The sequence below is a fragment of the Condylura cristata genome, unplaced genomic scaffold, assembly GCF_000260355.1.
Source record: "Condylura cristata isolate star-nosed mole 26May11 unplaced genomic scaffold, ConCri1.0 scaffold00001, whole genome shotgun sequence".
Lineage (NCBI taxonomy): Eukaryota > Metazoa > Chordata > Mammalia > Eulipotyphla > Talpidae > Condylura > Condylura cristata.
In genome coordinates, this window is record NW_004567102.1 from 81,238,184 (window position 1) to 81,256,307 (window position 18,124).

General features: G+C 49.6%; 1 protein-coding gene across 2 annotated transcripts in view; it reads left to right on the forward strand.

Annotated features, from left to right (window-relative positions):
• Positions 1-17,848, forward strand: part of AKAP12 (A kinase (PRKA) anchor protein 12) — a 64,573-nt gene extending 46,725 nt beyond the window's left edge. For both annotated transcript variants that reach the window (XM_012721372.1, XM_012721378.1), the window contains 2 exons: positions 9,507-14,391; positions 15,309-17,848. In XM_012721372.1, the coding sequence (XP_012576826.1) occupies positions 9,507-14,383 (4,877 nt within the window). In that variant the 3' untranslated portion in view covers positions 14,384-14,391; positions 15,309-17,848. The remainder of the gene's footprint in view (positions 1-9,506; positions 14,392-15,308) is intronic.
• Positions 17,849-18,124: the final 276 nt, after the last annotated feature.

Consider the following 18,124-nt stretch of genomic DNA (forward strand, 5'->3'; position numbering starts at 1 on the left):
TCATCGATCTGCCTGTTCTGCTCCCCACTCTGTCTCTGGTGAATCCTCTAACTGCCCCTGCACCTCTGGCTTGTACCCCAGTTCTGTATGCATAAATAGATACATCTTTTAAAAAGTAATAAAAACCCACCTAAGATTATTAGGAAGATGTGTTATGTTTATAATGTAGCAAGGAGAGTGGCTGACGCAGGGAACCCTTGAAAACAAGGGGCTAAGGGGACTGAACCTGCAAAACAGCCTGGCATAACCTTTGGCTCCCAAGCTCCCCCCCCACACCCAAACTTAACTAGGAACATTTTTTGTAGATTATATAACTAAGTGACTTAGAATAAAACATTCTGAGACAGAGCGGAAAGAAACAGAAAATCATAAGGAGTCACATGTTTATTGGGGGGAAATCCACATATAGGTAGACCCATGGCATTCAAACCCTTGTTACAGGTCAACTGTACTTTTGAAAACAAAAATGGTTTCAGGGGTTCACTCCAGAAAAGATGGTGGCCGTTTTCTTGTTTCACTTCTACACTTTGAATTTAAGGAGATCTTGTGTTTCTCTAAGAAAAACACAAGACACCCTGGTGGTGCCAGGGGTTAAATCTCAGCACTATCAAGCTATGTAGCTAGTAGCAGCATCAGTTTGATCCCCACCAGGGAGCTGGCCCACAGGCACAGACCTCTCCTATCCTCCCAGAGGACTGTCAACTCTGCCGCCCTTTTGGGTGGGACAAGGACTGTGAAAGGCCCTGGGGAACTGGCAGCTCCCTCCTAGGCCTTTGTCACCGCCCCCACCCCCAGGCAGGGTGGAGCTGGCCTCTTGAGCAGGCCTTTGACTTAATGGGCAGACGAGAGAGACGCTGGATTAATAACAGCAACCTCAGCACTCTGCAAGTGGTTGGAGTCACTCCAAGCCCCACATGAGTGAGGTTCTCCCCACGCCAGGACTGCCTGCTCCAAACCCAGTTGTTTGTACCGGAGGACTTTTGGGGAGCCAAGAAAGTACCCCCAAGTTAGTGATGCTGTCAGTGAAGTGACGTTCCTCTTCTACCCGCTGGAATACACCGAAGGTAGATGGTGGTTCTAGATGGAGGTGTGAACAGAGAACAGACCAGGAGGGTCAGAGAGTTACAGGTAGATTTCTGGAGGACACGTTTGGAAGTGTGGAAGGATGCAGCTGTGCCAAGCCTGCCCAGGTGAGCTGTGCCTTCCTCGAGTCCTCTCCATTGTCACGTTCAGCTCCAGCGTCCCTGCCCACCACTCTCAGTTGTCCCGGCTCCACCCCTCAGCACCCAGTCTCTTCTTTGTGTCTGATAGACTTGTAGCTCACCAAGCTGCAAGCGTTAACTCCTTCAAAACCCATGTGCAGTTAGCACTGAATACTAAGACCGTGATGGGGATCGAACTTGGAGATGAGAAAGGGGAGTGATTTGGGTGTGCTGTGCACAGATGGGCTGGGGAAGAAAGAGCCCTCACATGGAAGGAGGGGCTTCTGCACATGATCCCCCCACCGCCCCCCTGGGTCCTACTACACCCCATGTGGGAGGAGGCCAACTCAAGATGTCAGCCCCATTGTCCGTCCCCCCCCCAAAGTGTTTGTATTGGAGGTCAGGGGCAAAAATAGATGCAACACGGCATTCGATGTGCAAACCTTGAAAGGGCACCCACATTTCTATTTCCACAGCACCCTCTGGTCCCCAAGGTGCAAGTGAAGCCAGAGAACTGAAAGCTGCTCAATACTGCCCTCTTCTGTTCGCAAAACGGGTTGGGTGATGATTTTCTGCAATGGAATTGTGAGGCCCAGTCACAGTGTCACGCTGCATCCAGATAAAGTGTCTGGCAGTGGGGGGCTGGATGAATTGTCTCATCATCATGTCAAAGTTTTGAAAACTTTTGTGTGACTGACCAAGAAGAAAATACCCACAGATATTAATAGTCATTGTCTTGGGGCTTGTAGGGATGTTAGTCTCCATTTTCCACATTATAGCATCTTCTACAATTTATTGGATTACTTTTAGAATTGGCAAGATCTAATTAAGAAGCAGTTCTTATCTGAAGGAAACAAAAGCAAAAAACATCTAAGTTTTATTTTATTTATTATTATCACTATTATTATTTTATTATTATTGACAGCCAACTGATCATTCACCCCTCCTTAGCTAATGTTTGCAGGAAGTCCTGGCGGTCACTTAGCTGCAGTGAAAGACATAATAGAAACTTCAGGAAACTTGACCCAGGGTCCAGTGAAATTTCAACACTAATTAGTCCCTGTAATTTCTGTTCCTTAGTCTCCTTTCTGTCTGAATCCCATCTTTTTTTGATGGAAGAGGAAGACACGTTGTCTACTCTTTAATAAAGACACTGATAAAATGTATGTATTGTGAGGCAAGACCTGCTGTCCTCTGAAATCATCCTCTCAGCTTTTGTTGTTTTCCATGTTTTCATTAGTTATCTACACTATTTAGTCTTAAAATAGTAACCTTAGGCCCTCCCTGGTGGCGCAGCAGGTTAAAGTACAACACTAAGAAGCTAAAGCCACTTCAGCATGAGTTCGATCCCCGCCAGCCCGGGAGGTGACCACATGGCGTGGCAGACCTCTCCTGACCCGCCCTCTGCTCCCCACTCTGTCTCTGGTGAATCCTCTCACCGCCCCTGAACCTCTATACCCCAGCTCTGTATACATAATAAATAAATCTTTTTTAAAAATAGTAACCTTAAACTTATAAAACAGTGCAGGTAACACCCACATCTATATACCCTTCACTCAGATTCATAGATTGTTACATTTTACCTCATGTACTTCACTGCTTTGTTGGGCAACAAAAGCTTTTACCAGCAGTTTCCTGTTAAGCCTGAGAGAGGCGTGCCACTTAGTTTTTCTGCATTTGAGGATAAACTATGTATATCATGTGTACAGCTTCGCTCCTAAATATACTATAAACATCTATGCCCAGGTTTTTGGTTGGACATGGTGTGTGATTGCTGTTTTAATGTCAAGAATGTGTTTCATTTTGTAAGAAACTGCCAAACTGCAGCTCCCCTGCCTGCACTGACTATGCAGATGCCTGTGTTCTCCTTTTCCTAATAAACCTGTCCTTCCAAATATTTTTTTAAAAGATTTATTTATTTGTGCATACAGAACTGGGGTACAGACCAGAGGCTCAGGGGCGGTGAGAGGCTTCACCAGAGACAGAGCGGGGAGCAGAACAGGCAGATCGACGAAGTACACTGCTGAGGGGAGCAGCGGGCGGGTCAGGAGAGGTCTGCTGCACCATGTGGTCACCTCCGGGGCAGGTGGGGATCGAACTCATGCGGAAGTGGCTCTAGTTTCTCAGTGCTGCGCTTCAACCCGCTGCGCCACCAGGGAGGGCCTTTTCCAAATATTTTTTAAAAGGAAGGAAGAAAGGAAAGAGAGCGAGAAATAGCCAGACTATCGCAAAGTGGCTGAGCCATTTTGCATTTCCCACATGGGGACACTTTTGAAACGCCTTCACCTCCTTGCAGGGACCACCCAGGTATGCTCCCCCTTTCACCTCTGAGGTTCCGTGTCCACATAAGAGCTCTGTATTGTGAAGCTGCAGGATGCGCCCAGTTCTGGGTCTCAAACTCTAATAACACCAAGCAGGTGAGCCATGTGCCTGCCACACCTTAGGCTTTGCAACACTTAACGGACATAGTGAGGCTCAGAGAGAGGAGCCCGGACAGGTTGAGCGGCAGCTTGGCATTTGCTTACGCAGGGCCGGTTCCTGGCCCCGAGTGTGCTTGGGTCTGAAGACAGACCCCGCTGGGGTGATGCCGGGACTTTCTCTCGCCGCCTTCTAGGCTAACATGTGCTCAGGGCGCCAGGTACCCCGGAGGCTGCACCCTCTGTGACGCGCACAGTGAGCCCCAGGGGGCGCTCTCGTCAGCGGCCCGTCGGCATGCGGGGGGCTGCCAGTCTCCATCCAACGATGGGGCAGCCAGGGTCGGGTTGGGCCTCCCCGGCCGCTGTCAGGCTGCCCCTGCTGGCCAGCGCCGCGCGCCATGCCCTGGTGGAGTAACCTTTGCCGTGAGTAGTGCCCGCCCCGCCCCCCGCCCCGTGATTTGCCAAGGGGAGACATACCTGGGGGCGGGGACACCGACCTTCCCTTTAGTGGGGGGCCCAAGATGGGGTGTGGGTATGCATCCTTCCTCCTTGCCCTCGCTTTGATCAGACTGCCAGTGTGGACATGGGCAGGCGTTAGGAAGAGAGGAGGTGAACCCCACAGCCACCTCCCTGAACCTGTACCTTCTCAGGGCTCCCAGTGGGGCTTGACAGAAGACCCCTGGGGCCTGAGAGATGGTTCTCATCGGAGCCACTGGAGAATGTGCCCTAGCCCACCACTCCCAGAGATTTGATCTAACCCGCAGGGGTTGGTCCAGAGCCGCAGTATGCAAGGGACCCCGTGGCTCTCGCCAGAAAAAGGCACAGCCTGAAGATGGACTTAAAGAGGGTGTTGAGGTTGGGCTAGAGATTGTGCTGGCTGGAGGCAACCTGGCCAGGGCTTTCCTTTGGGAAGAGGTGGGCTGGAGGAGAGAGTGGGGGATACAGCCCGCCCAGGTCAGTAGGATTTAGGGAAGACCAGAAGGCCCCTCTTCTTGCTGGAGGAGAGCAGAGTGGACAGAGCAGGGCTTATTTGTTGGGCTGCAACACCAGGAACGTGTATCCGCAGAACAATAGGAAATGAGGCTACACAAGCAGAGTCTGCCCCTGGCCTTCCACGCAGTGCTCTTGGTCTGGAAGCTGGTTCCGCGCTCTTAAGTGCAAATGTGCCATGAAGGTGGGTTTCCGTGGTGCAACCTAATCTAAATCTCGGGCTGCCGAGCCCCAGAGAGTTCAGCTTCCTGTCCTCTAGGCCCTGAAACTATTGGGGATGTCTGGCCACTTCCTGATGTGCTGAAGGGGTAGTCTAGGAACTCGGGCCTCCTGTTCTGGTCAAGCCTGCTACAGTCCTGCCTTGCAGGCGCTGAAATCAGAGCTGGACCTGGTTTGTCCAAGCACGAAAGTCCTGAGGACGAACAGGGGCCTGTCTGGAACATTCCCCAACTGCAGTAACTCTTAGAATGACTTAGGTCAAGAGATTGCAGACCAGCCGGCCAGGTGGGGCTTAAAGTTTCCCTATATGAGCCTGTACACTTTTTCCTTTTCTTTCTTTCTTTCTTCTTCGTCTTCTTTTTTTATTGTCTTTTGCATGCTGAGCCCATGTATCACTTTATATAAAGAAAACCTCTGAATATTGCTAAGTTGTTCTGGAACCATCAAAAGCTGTTTTGTTCTGCCAGTTGGCAGCTGTTCATCTTTGTCTCCCTCAAGTTTTGACTGTAAACATTCCAGTCATCCCAGAAAACTTTTTCTAGATGTGTTTCAAATTGAAATTGATGTGTTTCAAATTGAGACAGATTTGGGAGCATGGAGGAGGGAAAGTAGGGGGCAGTGGTATCTGTAACACCTGATTCTCCCCCTGTGTTAGCAAAATGCCTCTGCATTTTCCTTCAAATTCTGAGAAATCAGTGAATGAGTGTTTGTTTTTATCCCATGCTTGCTGGCAGGAAACTTAATTTATGTTTGTATTCATTGCTGGTAAACTTGGACTAGCGTGGAGTTTATTATTGGAGTGTCGCTATTTTCTCAAGTGTTTTTACAATGATATCACCCACTTTGCTCCCCAACGCGACCCCTGCAATCTCTTATATCCCCACTGCCCTTTCTCTTACCGTTCCCCTCCCCCCCAGCTTTCAGACACTTTACTTCTTTTATTAATGGCCACTAGCTTTTATAAGTACTTTAATTGGTTGGACTGTCTGCTGTGTAAATGTTCAATATTTGTCTTTGTCACTTCTAATTTACTGTGCATAATTCCCTGAATTTCCATTTGGCAGTAAATAGCAGTATTTCATCTTTCCATGTGGCTGAGTGATCCTCCATCATGTGCAGAGACCACATCTTTGTCCTATCAATCTTCTGCTGATGGGCATTTAGTCCTGCAGTAAAACATTGTAGAGCACATGTGGTTTTTTTGAGTCGATGGCTTCACATTCTTTGGGTCGATGCCCAGGAGTGGAATTGCTGGGTCAGAGGATATTTTTATTGTTTATTTGTGAAGGTAAATTCAGATTGCTTTTCCAAACTGGTTGTACCAGTTCACATTCCCAACAACAGTGTAACAGGATTCCTTCCTTTCCTGTGTTCTCCAGAACATTTCTTTAAATATGTGCTACTCTTACAGGTGTGAAATGGATATCACCCCCCTCTTATTTTATTATTTTTAAAGATTTTATTTATTTATGCATACAGAACTGGGGTATATAGTCCAGAGGTGTGGGGACCATGAGAAGATTCACCAGAGACATAGTGGGGAGCAGAACAGGCAGATACACTGCTGAGGGGAGCAGTGGGCGGGTCAGGAGAGGTCTGCTGTGCCATGTGGGTCACCTCTGGGGCCTTGGATCAAACTCGCACTGAAGCAGCTGCGACCAGCTTTGCAGTGCTGTGCTCCAACCTGCTGCGCCACCAGGGTGGGTCCTCACCTCCCTTTAAAAAAAAAAGAATTTTCACATCTTTTATGTGCTCACAGTTAAGTCCTCATGAATAAACTTTTACACTTGGGAAAATCTTTAAGTAGCAGTTCGTGGAAATCACTTGAATCATTTGGCCTAAACTATAAGTAGGTTTATGATAGGAACACATGGAAACAAATGTCATTTCCCCTTCTTTTCAGGAAATTATGCATACTTAAAAAAAAATAGCAGGAATATCATCTTTGGGAGGTTCTAACTGAAAGGGGTGTCAGGGTAGAAGACCCTAGGCCAACAATCACCGTGTCTGCATTTTCTTTTGGAATATTTGCCTCTGTGTTCAGTGTGGGTGACAGTTTCTTTGTTTACTGTCCATGAAGTCTAAATTTAACCACAATCATTTCTAAATTAAGAAAATCTTTAAGAAGTATACCTGGCCAAAACATGAGATTCTTTTGACTTCATACTTCCTTCTCTATCTGAAATGGTTAGTGCCCCGTGTTTCTTATTTTAATTTTTCAAAATGCTACATGAACTGCTGATGTCAAATGGGGATTGGCTGATTTTCCACGAGAAAGTTAGAGGAAACCTGGGCTTTGTCACCAGTCATTTCTTCCACCATGTCCCACGTGGGTGGTGCTAGAAAACCTCATTGCATCCTTCCCTTATTCTGTTAAATTGCAGGGCCAGAAAATCTAGAGCGTTCATCTCTGTGTACATTCAGCTATGTAAATCTGGTAACATTCGAAGTGAAAGGGCCAGAGGAAACGGGACTTGGGGTTACCAGAGAGCACTGCACACCAGTAGGTTCCAGCAGCTCCGGGGAGCGCCAGCACAGTTTCTCAGCTGACATTCTTGACTTCCGTTTCAAAATAAAACCCAATCAATTGGACAGTAGAAATCTGTAGACTTAGATGTGGAACATGGCACATGAAGAATACAGTTATTTTTATGGAGAAATAGTATCAGCAGAAGGAATTCATAGATTTTGGAGAAATGTTGCTTCTGTTTTCAAATACGTATTGCTGGGTTTTCAGTGTTGGTCTAGACACTACCTATAACTACCAAGCTTCATTTTGTGCTTCAGTGTCTAGTATATTGTTACAATACATTAAGCCTGTGTCTGTTCAGTTTATGGCTTTTTATGTATTACAGAAAGTAGAACATGTCCTATGGGAAAGCACAAGGGGCTCAGATGCTTTTCCAGCTCCCCGCCAGCCTCCAGCTTCTATAGCTACCACCGGGCCTTGTTTTCTCCTTGGTTTTGCTGCCCACCTGTGGTAACGTTTTACTGCAGAATGCACTTGAGTGCCAGCACAGGACACACACACCTGTGATTGCAGATGCTCAGGCAGGGAGCCAGAACTAGAGGGGGGAGAGAGAGAAGCCAGAGGGAGATGTGGGGGTCGCAGAACAAGGCCTGGGGGGCTGCCAGGCCTCTGCCCTCTGGTGTGCCTGTGTGCCGGTTCCCTGCTTCTGCGTGAGAGGCCTGTCAGATCGACTGAGGGCTCCAAGAGCCTTTTCTCTTTGTTGGCATCAACAATGCGCCTACCCAGCCTGGACATTTGCCCCAAACATGGCCTGTACAGAAAAGCAGAAAATTCAGACACACAAAACTCCAAAATGTATCATATTTCCACTCCCCAGGAGTCATATGTGAGGGGGATGGGGGGGCAGGAAAGGGGGGGAGAGAGAGAGGTTTTAACCCCAAATGAGATCATACCATATATAAACTGTAACTAGTTTTGGTAAAGTCCTTTTCCTGTCAGAATTTCTACCTTTTATTTCAATGAAAAGTAATCTAATCCCAATCATACATTTTCCAGGAAGATCCAAAATGTCATTTCGCTGGTTTGCTGGCATGAATATCCGATCCAGGCCATGTCTGGCAGCTCACACTGATGTTTGTTCTTGAGATTTCTTCCCTTAACACCGTCCCTGCGCTGAACCCCAGTGACTGGCCTCCTCACCCACCCATGTTCATAGTCTTAGACAAGCCATTCTCGCTGGTGTGAGAGATCTGATTGTGCTTTTTGATTTGCTTTGCCCTTTCGTGTCTGTTGGCCATGTCCTCTCTGGCTTCTGGGTCCTTTGGGCCTGCCCCCTCCTGCTTTGGGGCACCTCCTTTCTGTCACAGTGAAACGCCCTTATCATTTCTTTGTGCCCATCCGCACCCCCCTAGACCTGGCTTCTTCTTGGGACTTGTTGGGAAGAGCAGGCTAGTGATCACACGCAGTGCCCCTTCTTTAGATTTGCCTAGATACGGGTTTGTGTTGTCATCTAGCTTATTTCTCGGACCTACTTCCAGTGGAAATTCTGTCTAAAATTTGATGGAGTCTAGTTTAAAACCATGGGTGTGAAATGTGATTCCATTTTCATTGCAACAAAAGTTATAGCACCTGGCCCACCCACTCTCAGTGGGTGAGGAGCTGTGGTTAAGCAACTGATTTTTGGGTAGTTGTGTTGTTAACTTTTCCTTACTGGCAGAGAAAGTGTCCCTCTGAACTTGAATTTTTGAAGAGCATTTCAAAGAAGTAGTCTCGGCTCAGCCTATTAAGATTCACAACTACTGATAGACCATTACCCTGTGCTGGACTTGCCTGGCATTAAAGAAAGTATTCACTGGTCATGTTAATATTAATTTATGTTTTAAAGATTTATTTATTTATGCATACAAGAACTGGGCTGCAGGCTAGAGGTGCAGGGGGTGAAAGGATTCACCAGAGACAGAGTGGGGAACAAAATAAGCAGATCCAATGAAGCACGCTGCTGAAGGGAGCAGTGGGGAGACAGGAGAGGTCTGCTGCACCATGTGGGTCACTCCCTGGCTGAGGATTGAACTTGTGCTACAGTGGCGAGCTGGGTAGTGCCTGGCATTAACCCCTTGTGCCACCAGGGAGGCCCCTATGTTTTTAATATTTAATTTTATTGAATTGTAATCATTTTTCCCTTCTCTCCCACCCCTTTCCTGTTAACAGTTGGACAGAGAGAGTCTGAAGATGTGAGTGAAAGAGACTCAGATGTAAAGATGGCAACTAGCTCAGCAGTTGTTGAAGACATGGCCAAGGATGGGCAGGAGGAGCTGCCTGAGATAATTGAACAGATTCCTTCTTCGGAAAGTAATTTAGAGGAGTTAACCCAACCTGCGGAGTCTCAGTCTAGTGATGTTGGATTTAAGAAAGTGTTCAAGTTTGTTGGCTTTAAATTCACTGTGAAAAAGGATAAGACGGAGAAGTCTGACACAGTCCAACTCCTCACTGTCAAAAAAGATGAAGGGGAGGGCGCGGGGGAACCAAATGGGGCTGGCGACCACCAGGACCCCGGCTGTGAGGCCGCAGAAGCAACACCCAAGGAAAGTGAGCTAAAGCAGTCCACAGAGCAAGCCGAGGAGACGCCGAAACTTGAGCAGAACAACGCAGAAGCATCTCCTCAGGCCGAATCTGAGCAAGCGGAAGAGGAGAGCAAAGATGAAGAAGAAAAGCAAGAACCGACCAAATCTCCAGAATCTCCTACCAGCCCACTGGCCAGTGAGACAGCGTCGCCCTTCAAAAAGCTCTTCACGCAGGGTTGGGCAGGCTGGCGCAAAAAGACCAGTTTCAGAAAGCCCAAGGAGGAAGAACTGAAAGCTTCAGAGAAGAAAAAGGAACGAGAGCCCGAGAAAGCGGACTCGGAAGAAAATGAAAAGCCAGAAGCCACCTGTGAGAAGCAGGGTGCCCCTGAACCGCCGCACCCCCAGGCCACGGAGGGCGAGAGCGGGGCCAGGCTGTCCGCAGAGTATGAGAAGGTGGAGCTGCCCACCGAATACCAAGTGCAGGGGGGCTCTGAAGAGAAGACTGCCCCTTTGGCAACAGAAGTGTTTGATGAAAAAGTGGAGATCGTTGCGGAAGTCCATGTCAACACCGTGGAGGGGAAAATGGAGGAGCAGGAAAAGGAGGGGGCAGGAGAAGCCGCAGAGTCTCTGCCCACTGAAAAGGAGGCAGACGCCAGCACCCAGGCTGAGGCGGCTGAATCCCACGAGGAGCTGGTGAAGCCCCAAGAAGTGGGCGCCGTGGCAGGGGACCCCCTCCAGCCTCCGGAGCTCGGTCCTGAGGAGAAAGTCTTGTCTGTTCACCCCGAAGGCATTGTCAGCGAGGTGGAGATCCTGTCGTCTCAGGAGAGAATCAAGGTGCAAGGGAGCCCTTTAAAGAAGCTTTTCACTAGCTCGGGCCTCAAAAAGCTTTCTGGAAAGAAACTGAAAGGGAAAAGAGGAGCAGGCGGGGGGGATGAAGAGTCGGGGGAGCTTCAGCCTGGGGCCGCAGAATCTCCAGACAGCACAGATGAACAGAAGGGTGACAGTTCAGCCTCGTCCCCCGAGGAGCCCGAGGAGCCCGCGTGTGTGGAGAAGGGCCTGGGTGAGGCGCCGCCGGAGGCCGACCTTGAAGAAGGAGTCACTTCTGATGGAGAAAAAAAGAGAGAAGGCATCACCCCATGGGCATCTTTCAAAAAGATGGTGACGCCCAAGAAGCGTGTTAGGAGGCCTTCTGAGAGTGACAAGGAGGATGAACTGGACAAGGTGAAGAGCGCCACCTTGTCTTCCACAGAGAGCGCAACCTCTGAAATGCAAGACGAGGGCAGAGGAAGTGGAGAGGAGCAGAGGCCCGAAGAGCCCAGGCGCAAGGTGGACACCTCCGTCTCCTGGGAGGCTTTAATTTGTGTGGGATCGTCCAAGAAGAGGGCAAGAAAAGGGTCCTCTTCTGATGAGGAGGGGCCCCCCAAAACCACAGGAGGCGACGGCCAAAAAGCCGACGAAGGCGGAAAAGACAGAGAGGCCGGCGCAGACCCCGGTCCTGCCAGTGCCCAGGAACATGACCAGGCGGCTGCGGGCTCCTCCCCGGAGCCAGCCGGGAGCCCTTCTGAAGGGGAAGGCGTGTCCACCTGGGAGTCCTTCAAAAGGCTGGTGACGGCCAGGAAGAAGTCCAAGTCGAAACTGGAAGAGAAAAACGAAGAGTCTGTCACAGGCTCTGGGGCCGAACACCCCGCCTCCGAGGCTGAACCCGGCAGAGAGGAGTCTTGGGTTTCCATCAAGAAGTTGATTCCTGGACGGAGGAAGAAAAGGCCAGATGGGAAACAAGAACAGGCCACCGCGGGGGACCCAGGCCCCGCAGAGGCCAACGAGGACGATCCGGACGTCCCCGCCGTCGTCCCTCTGTCAGAGTACGATGCCGTCGAGAGGGAGAAGATGGAAGCTCAGCAAGCCCAGAAGAGCGAGGGCAGGCCAGAGCCCCAGGCCGCGGCTGAGGTAGACGACCTGGCGCGCACAGCGCCCCCGGCTGTGGTGGATGGCGCCAGGTCGCTGACTGACGTGGAGGAGAGATCTCCTTCCTGGATATCCGCTTCCGTGGCCGGGCCCCTCGAACAAGGGGGGGGCGAAGTCACAGTGCCCACTGGGGAGGCGGCCGTCCAGCAGGCCCGGGTGGCGGCCACGCCCGAGGGCAGGGACGCCAGCGACGACACGCTGGTGAGCGAGGTGGCGTCGGAGCTGACTTCTGAAGCAGTGACAGCAGCAGAAACGACGGGGGCGTTTTGCGCCGAAGAGGCGGCCGAAGTCTCTGGCGCTGAAGAGACCACAGATATGGTTTCGGCCGTCTCCCAGCTCACCGAGTCTCCCGACACCACGGAGGAAGCCACCCCTGTCCAGGAGGCGGAGGGCGGCGGGCCTGACCAAGAAGACCTGGCGCGGCGGACCCGGGAGGTCCTGCAGGCCGTGGCGGAGAAGGTGGGGGAGGAGGCGGGGCTGCCCGACGGCCGGGCGCTGGCCGGCAGGGTGCGCGCGGCGCACAAGGCCGAACCGGAGATCGCAGAAGAGGCGGAGGAAGCTGAAGAGGAGGCTGGGGCACCAGATCTGAAGAAAGAGGTGGAGGAGGTGTCGAAAGTACAAGTTCAGGAAACCAAGGAGTTGACACAAGGAGAGGTCACGGTCCATGCTGCCCCCGAAAGCTCTGGGATCATCCCTCAAGACACGGAGAGTGTGACGTCCAGCGAGCTCACAGCCCCTCATGAAGCTGAAACCTCGGTTGGGGTCAAATCAGAACAAACCGTTGCCCCTGATTCGGCCGAAACCCTCACAGACAGCGAGAGTCCTGGAAGCACCCCTGTGGCCGATTGTGAGTCAACGCAACACAAGATCGGGCATGAGGTCGGTGACGATGGGGTGGCGTCCTCCGGCCAGCAGCCACGAGTCCCAGAAACGCAGACAGGGACGCCGCCAGCACCTTCCGGCTCTCCACCCGGGGAGGAGGACATGGAACATTCAGAGGAGAAGGTGGTTTTGGAACACACGGCTGCAGTGGCCTCCGGGGAAATGGCACCGGTCCTCTCAAAGACCGAGGCAAGTCAAGAAGTTGGTGAGGAACCCAGAGACGGGCCTCCTGTCGAAGGACTTGAAGTGTCTACAGACGCAGAAGTAACCTTCGTTCAGGAAAGGAGACCTGAAGTTACCCCTGGCGACCATGTTCCTAAAGACACTGAATCTGGAAAGGATGAAGCTGAACTCCACAGTCAAACTGAGGCTGCCCCAGCCCCGGCGGACAGAGGGATGGCAGGTCAGGTAGAAAAGGAGAAAACCGAAGCGAAATCTACCCAAGGGAGTGAAGAGAAACCCGAGTGTGACCCCAGTGCCACGTCTGAAGAGCCCAGGGAGATCCCGGATCAGACGGTGAAGGTCAGCAGCACAGAAGGGCCAGTGGGGGAGGCCAGCAGTCTCGAGGAAGGCTCTCCACCCTCGCAAGAGGGACTGATCTGCACAGAAATACAGGCTCAGAGCTCGGAGGCATCACAAACTCTAACTGCTGATGTGGTAGGAGAGAAGAAGGTCTTAAGAAAAACCGTCAAGATTTTAGAAACAACTGAAATTTTGGGATCTGCAGAGGCACATTTAGTACTGGAAGAAAAGTCCACCAAAGATGACGAAGCTCAGCCGGGGGCAGAGGCGTCACCCCCAGGGACTGAATCTGGGGCAGAGTCTGCACCGGTCACGGTGTCTGCAGCCACCGGAGAAGGTCTCAGCGCCGACCTGGAAGGAGCCCCAGCCACAGCCCAGACACGGGAGTCCGAGCAAGGTCACGAGCCAGGGGTTTGCCGGGAGGTGTTGGGGAGCATACGCTGGGAGGAAGACACCAAGGCTGAAAAGGAGATTCTGCAGCTTGAGAGTGAGAGCAGCAGACTGGTAGAAAATGTGATTCAGACCGTCGTCGAGCAGTTAGTAAGTACGGAAGAGACAGCCACTGAGTCCCAGACACAGGCCCCCCCAGTGAAAGCTGAACAGCCAGCAGAAAACCAGCCACCTGAGCAGAGAGTCGAGAAAGAAGAGCGCGAGCTGCCAGCCCTCACAAAGAGCGGCACAGAGACCCTCTCCAGCAGAGAGGAGTCGGCACCAGATCCCTCGGAGCAGGCATGCTCAGGTAGCGCCAGAGAAGTGAGCGAAGCCGTCGCGGTGGAAAGCCCCCGGGTCGATGCCCAGCAGCTCGAGGAGGTCCCGCTCCCATCTGGAGATGAGAGAGGAGAGCCTGGATCCAAGTCTGTGCCAGAAGGTGATGGCGGGGCCGAGTTAGGAGATAGGATAGAGAAAGCACCTTGCGACTCCCCGGGAGAGGGGAAAGGTGATGTGGTCCATCGCCCCGAGGAGCAGATGTCAGCTCTGGAAGCCGTGGAACCTTCAGGAGGCTTAAAAGAACCCCTGGATACAAACGGACCCAAACTGAAAGAGCAGGAAGACAGCCAGGAAGTGTGTCGTGCGTCAGAAGACATCAGAACACAAACGCAGGAGACACAGAAAGAAGAGAGAGAACCTGCAAAATCAGAAGTGGCGGAGTCCTAAAGCAGCCTGTAAGTGGCTCCCTTCTAGATACTTCTCCTTTTCTGCCATTGAATGCAAATGTTTTTACGATTTACTTTTATTTATTTATGCACGTAAGAACTGGAGTATAGGCCAGAGATGGGGCGGGGGGGGGGATTCCCCAGAGACAGAGTGGGGAGCAGAACTGGCAGATCTACTGAAATCCACTGCTGAGGGGAGCAGCAGGGAGATAGGAGAGGGCTGCTACACCATGGGGGTCAGCTCCCTGGCTGGGGATCAAACTCAGGCCACAGTGGTGAGCTTCATAGCTCTGAGACTAAACCCTTTGGCCACCAGAGAGGCCCCTGAATGCAAATTTGTTGTGAGGTGTTCTCCATGCAGAGTCTTCAGTTGGGAGAATAACTTAGGAGCTGGAGTAGAAGATCAAGATTAGCTTTGTTTCCTCCTCAACTGAAATGCCACTCAGTCTTACTGGTGTCATGAAAATAATGACCCCCCCCCACCATGTGACTGCTTTAGAAGAAAATAAAGGGGTGTGTGTGTGCTCAAGTGTGCTCATGTGCATATGTTTGACTCAAAAGCACAACAAGTGTTTTGTGCTCACTCAGCACTGAATTTTCTAACAAAGTTCAAAGGAGGCTTGTATCAGACAGCTTGACATCGAGCTTCTAGCTGTCTGAATTTCCCCCCCAGCAGCAGTACCAAGCATATATAAAATAATCCCAGTACGTGTGATGGACCCAACTGTGGGTGTCACCGATGCCCCCGTTGTGGGGACTCAGCCTCTGTGCCGTGGAGCCCAGCACGCTAGATTCGGGAATCTCGCCGTCGTCTTCTACCCCGGCACTGGGGCTGCATGACGTCGGCTCCCTTCACAGCTGTTTGTTGTTGAATTAAAAATGGGAGGAGACGGAGGTTTCATTTGCTTTTGGTTCTTCTTCTACAGCTAAACTATACTTGCAAGACCAGAATGTGAAGACAAGTCAGAGAAGAAAATGATGCTGTTGTGGAGGCTCGTAACCAAGATGAAGAACTTTTGCAGTGGAAGAACAGGCACATCGACAGACCCGTTCCTGGAGAACCCCGACAATCCTGAGGCTTCGTCAGGAGCTACAGCCATTTAACATGTCCCCTCCCACCCACCCCCATTTCCCCTTGATCTATGTAATGTTTCTGACTTAGGGTTCTCACTGCTTCACCTGGAACTGGAGTTGGCAATACCTAGTTCTGCATCTCAAACTGGATCTCATTCTTTGTGTATTTATATGTACGTTTTAAGTAATCCTCCTCCTGTATCTATTGTATATTTTTCTCTTAACGTCTAAGCAAATGCTCAGTATTTGGATGGCAGGCGTGGACAAGGGGGCACCGGCCCGGTGAAGCCTCGGGAAGCTTTGAAGCCTCATTTAGAACTTGTGCCAACAGCTTCCTAGAAATAACATTCCTGATCAGCGAGTCTTACTTTACAATTTACTGCCGCTTAGATCTATCTTTAGTAGCATTCTGAAATGGGTCACTCTCTTACTATGCACAGTGTGCTAAAAATAATTTCTTTTTGGTGGTGGGTGGGAGAACATTCTGAAGGTTCCATTGTTACTGTGAGATTTTTCTTTCTAGCCCAGTGGAGGTTGGAAGGAAGTTTTTTTCAGGAGCAGTAGTTTGAAGTCTTTTTCTCCTATTGTTATGGTGGTTTGGACACATGAGTGTGCTTCATCCCAAGGCAAAGTAGTGAAGTGTTTTTCACTTTATAAAGGAAAGAATGGACGGCTTTTTGATTCTGCCCTCTTGCTGGGTCACACGAACACAGTGAGAACTTGGCCAGGTGGTGTATAGGTGTTTGGTAGATTCGGGTTGTGTTCTTGCCATATATGAGCCCGCTCTTTTACGAAGACTCTTGCATTATGTTTTTTGGATAAATTGTGGTTTGACAACTGATTGAAATAAAGTATTTGCTCCCTCAGATTTGCTGGCTTTATTAGTTCCAGGAAGCCTGGCACATATGTTTACTGTGTTCTGTTCTGAACACAGAAGCTGAAACTGTGTCTTGGCTCCAGTACCTGGTGTCCCCACTTTACACGGATTTGAGTCCATGTCCAGAGAAGCAGCTTCAGAAACAAACCAGATGCTTCCGTTTGCTGTGCTGATACAGTACTACCACCTGCTGTTGTCTTTCTGAAAGTACAAATTACTGGTTTTAAGCAATGACCGGTGTGTCTACAAAGACTTTTTAAGTAGGCCTAATAGTAAACATGCCTTCCTTAACAAGCGGTCTTGGAAGTATTTTTAAATGCTGAAATGATTTATGATTCATGTGAGTAGGTCAAGGATTTTGCTAGAACAGTCACCCCATCCCCTGTGACATTCCACTTTCTCACACGAGAACTGACCTGCCCTACGAGCTTCTCAACCTGAGAATAATGATTTTAATACAGCATTCTAGAATGACAACACCAGAAAGTTTGCTATGAAAGCTAGAAAGTAGTTTGCTGATACCATCAGATCGGATGACAAAAAAAATGAGCTGTACCATAAAGACCTCCTGATAATAGTGTACGGTATTATTATAGTTGAAAGCATTAAATATCCTTTTAGGAATTAAATTTTCAAATCTATGAAAGTCACCTTTTAAAATCCTCAAATTAAAACATCAACTCTGATTTCAGTATCTTTCCTTTGCCAATTTGAGACTCAGAAAACCTCCAAGTGCCAGGCTCCATTTTTGAGCAACTTCAGAGTCTTGGAAATAACAGCAGCCTGTAAGGAATTCTGACAGCTGTGGGGCTGGCTGACTTCCTGTCTGTGGCAGGAAGAAGCTTTTGAACAGATTAGAGATTGGTGTGCTTCGTAGCAAACAGATCCTCTGGGCATTAATTCCTTCCTGTCACTTCATCCCATGTGCGTTCCGGCTTGTGGCCACGCGTGTCATGTCTGGAACATGCTGGTCTTCGCGCTTGGTGTTCGTGGTCATCGCTCTTGGCTCTGCTTTTTGGACAAAGACGTTGGGAGTGCCCTCAAGCTCTCTGTCCGTGAAGCGACTTTGCTTTATCAACAAGAATGTTAGGAACAGTTAGCAGTAGCATGAAATCTAATTCTGAATCATAGTTCTGAAGCTGCTGTTAACCTACAAGGTACTTAATAATCCAGTGCAAATTGCAGACGGTGGAACAAGTGCCTAAATTTTGCTATTTTTTGGCGTTTACTATGGAGCTATGTACAATAGAAAACAATGCAAGACTTGTAAACTCTCCCCACTTGTAACTGAGGAATAAAACCTGTTCCCCTTTGTACACAGATATTTTGTTCCATTGTTTTCTCTTGTTGTTTGGAGCGCCAGGTAGTCAAGGGCTGGGCATTTTGGCTTTCAGTACAAGCTTCAAATTTAGCAGTTTCCTTTAATCTGAAACAATATTTGATTCCTAATTCTGTTCGGGGCAGATTTTCATTAACCTAAATAAAATGCAATCTAATTAAATGCCATGGATTTTCTTTCTGTGATTTCGTTTGAATTCAGTCTGGTTTTGCTGTTGTGATATTCATCACATATTTAACATCTGCTTTTAACTAGCTATTGAAACTGTCCAACAAGCATCATGGGAGTTTGGAATGTCTCTGGGATATGTGTGGATATATTTAACCATTTTGGATTAGGGGTTTGGTTAATTAAAATCTCATTAAGCCTCTGGCTGACCTCTGACTCCCAGAAATAAACACAGTTTAATATGCAGGGTTTCTCCTCCCCTCCCCTCCCCTCCCCTCTCATCC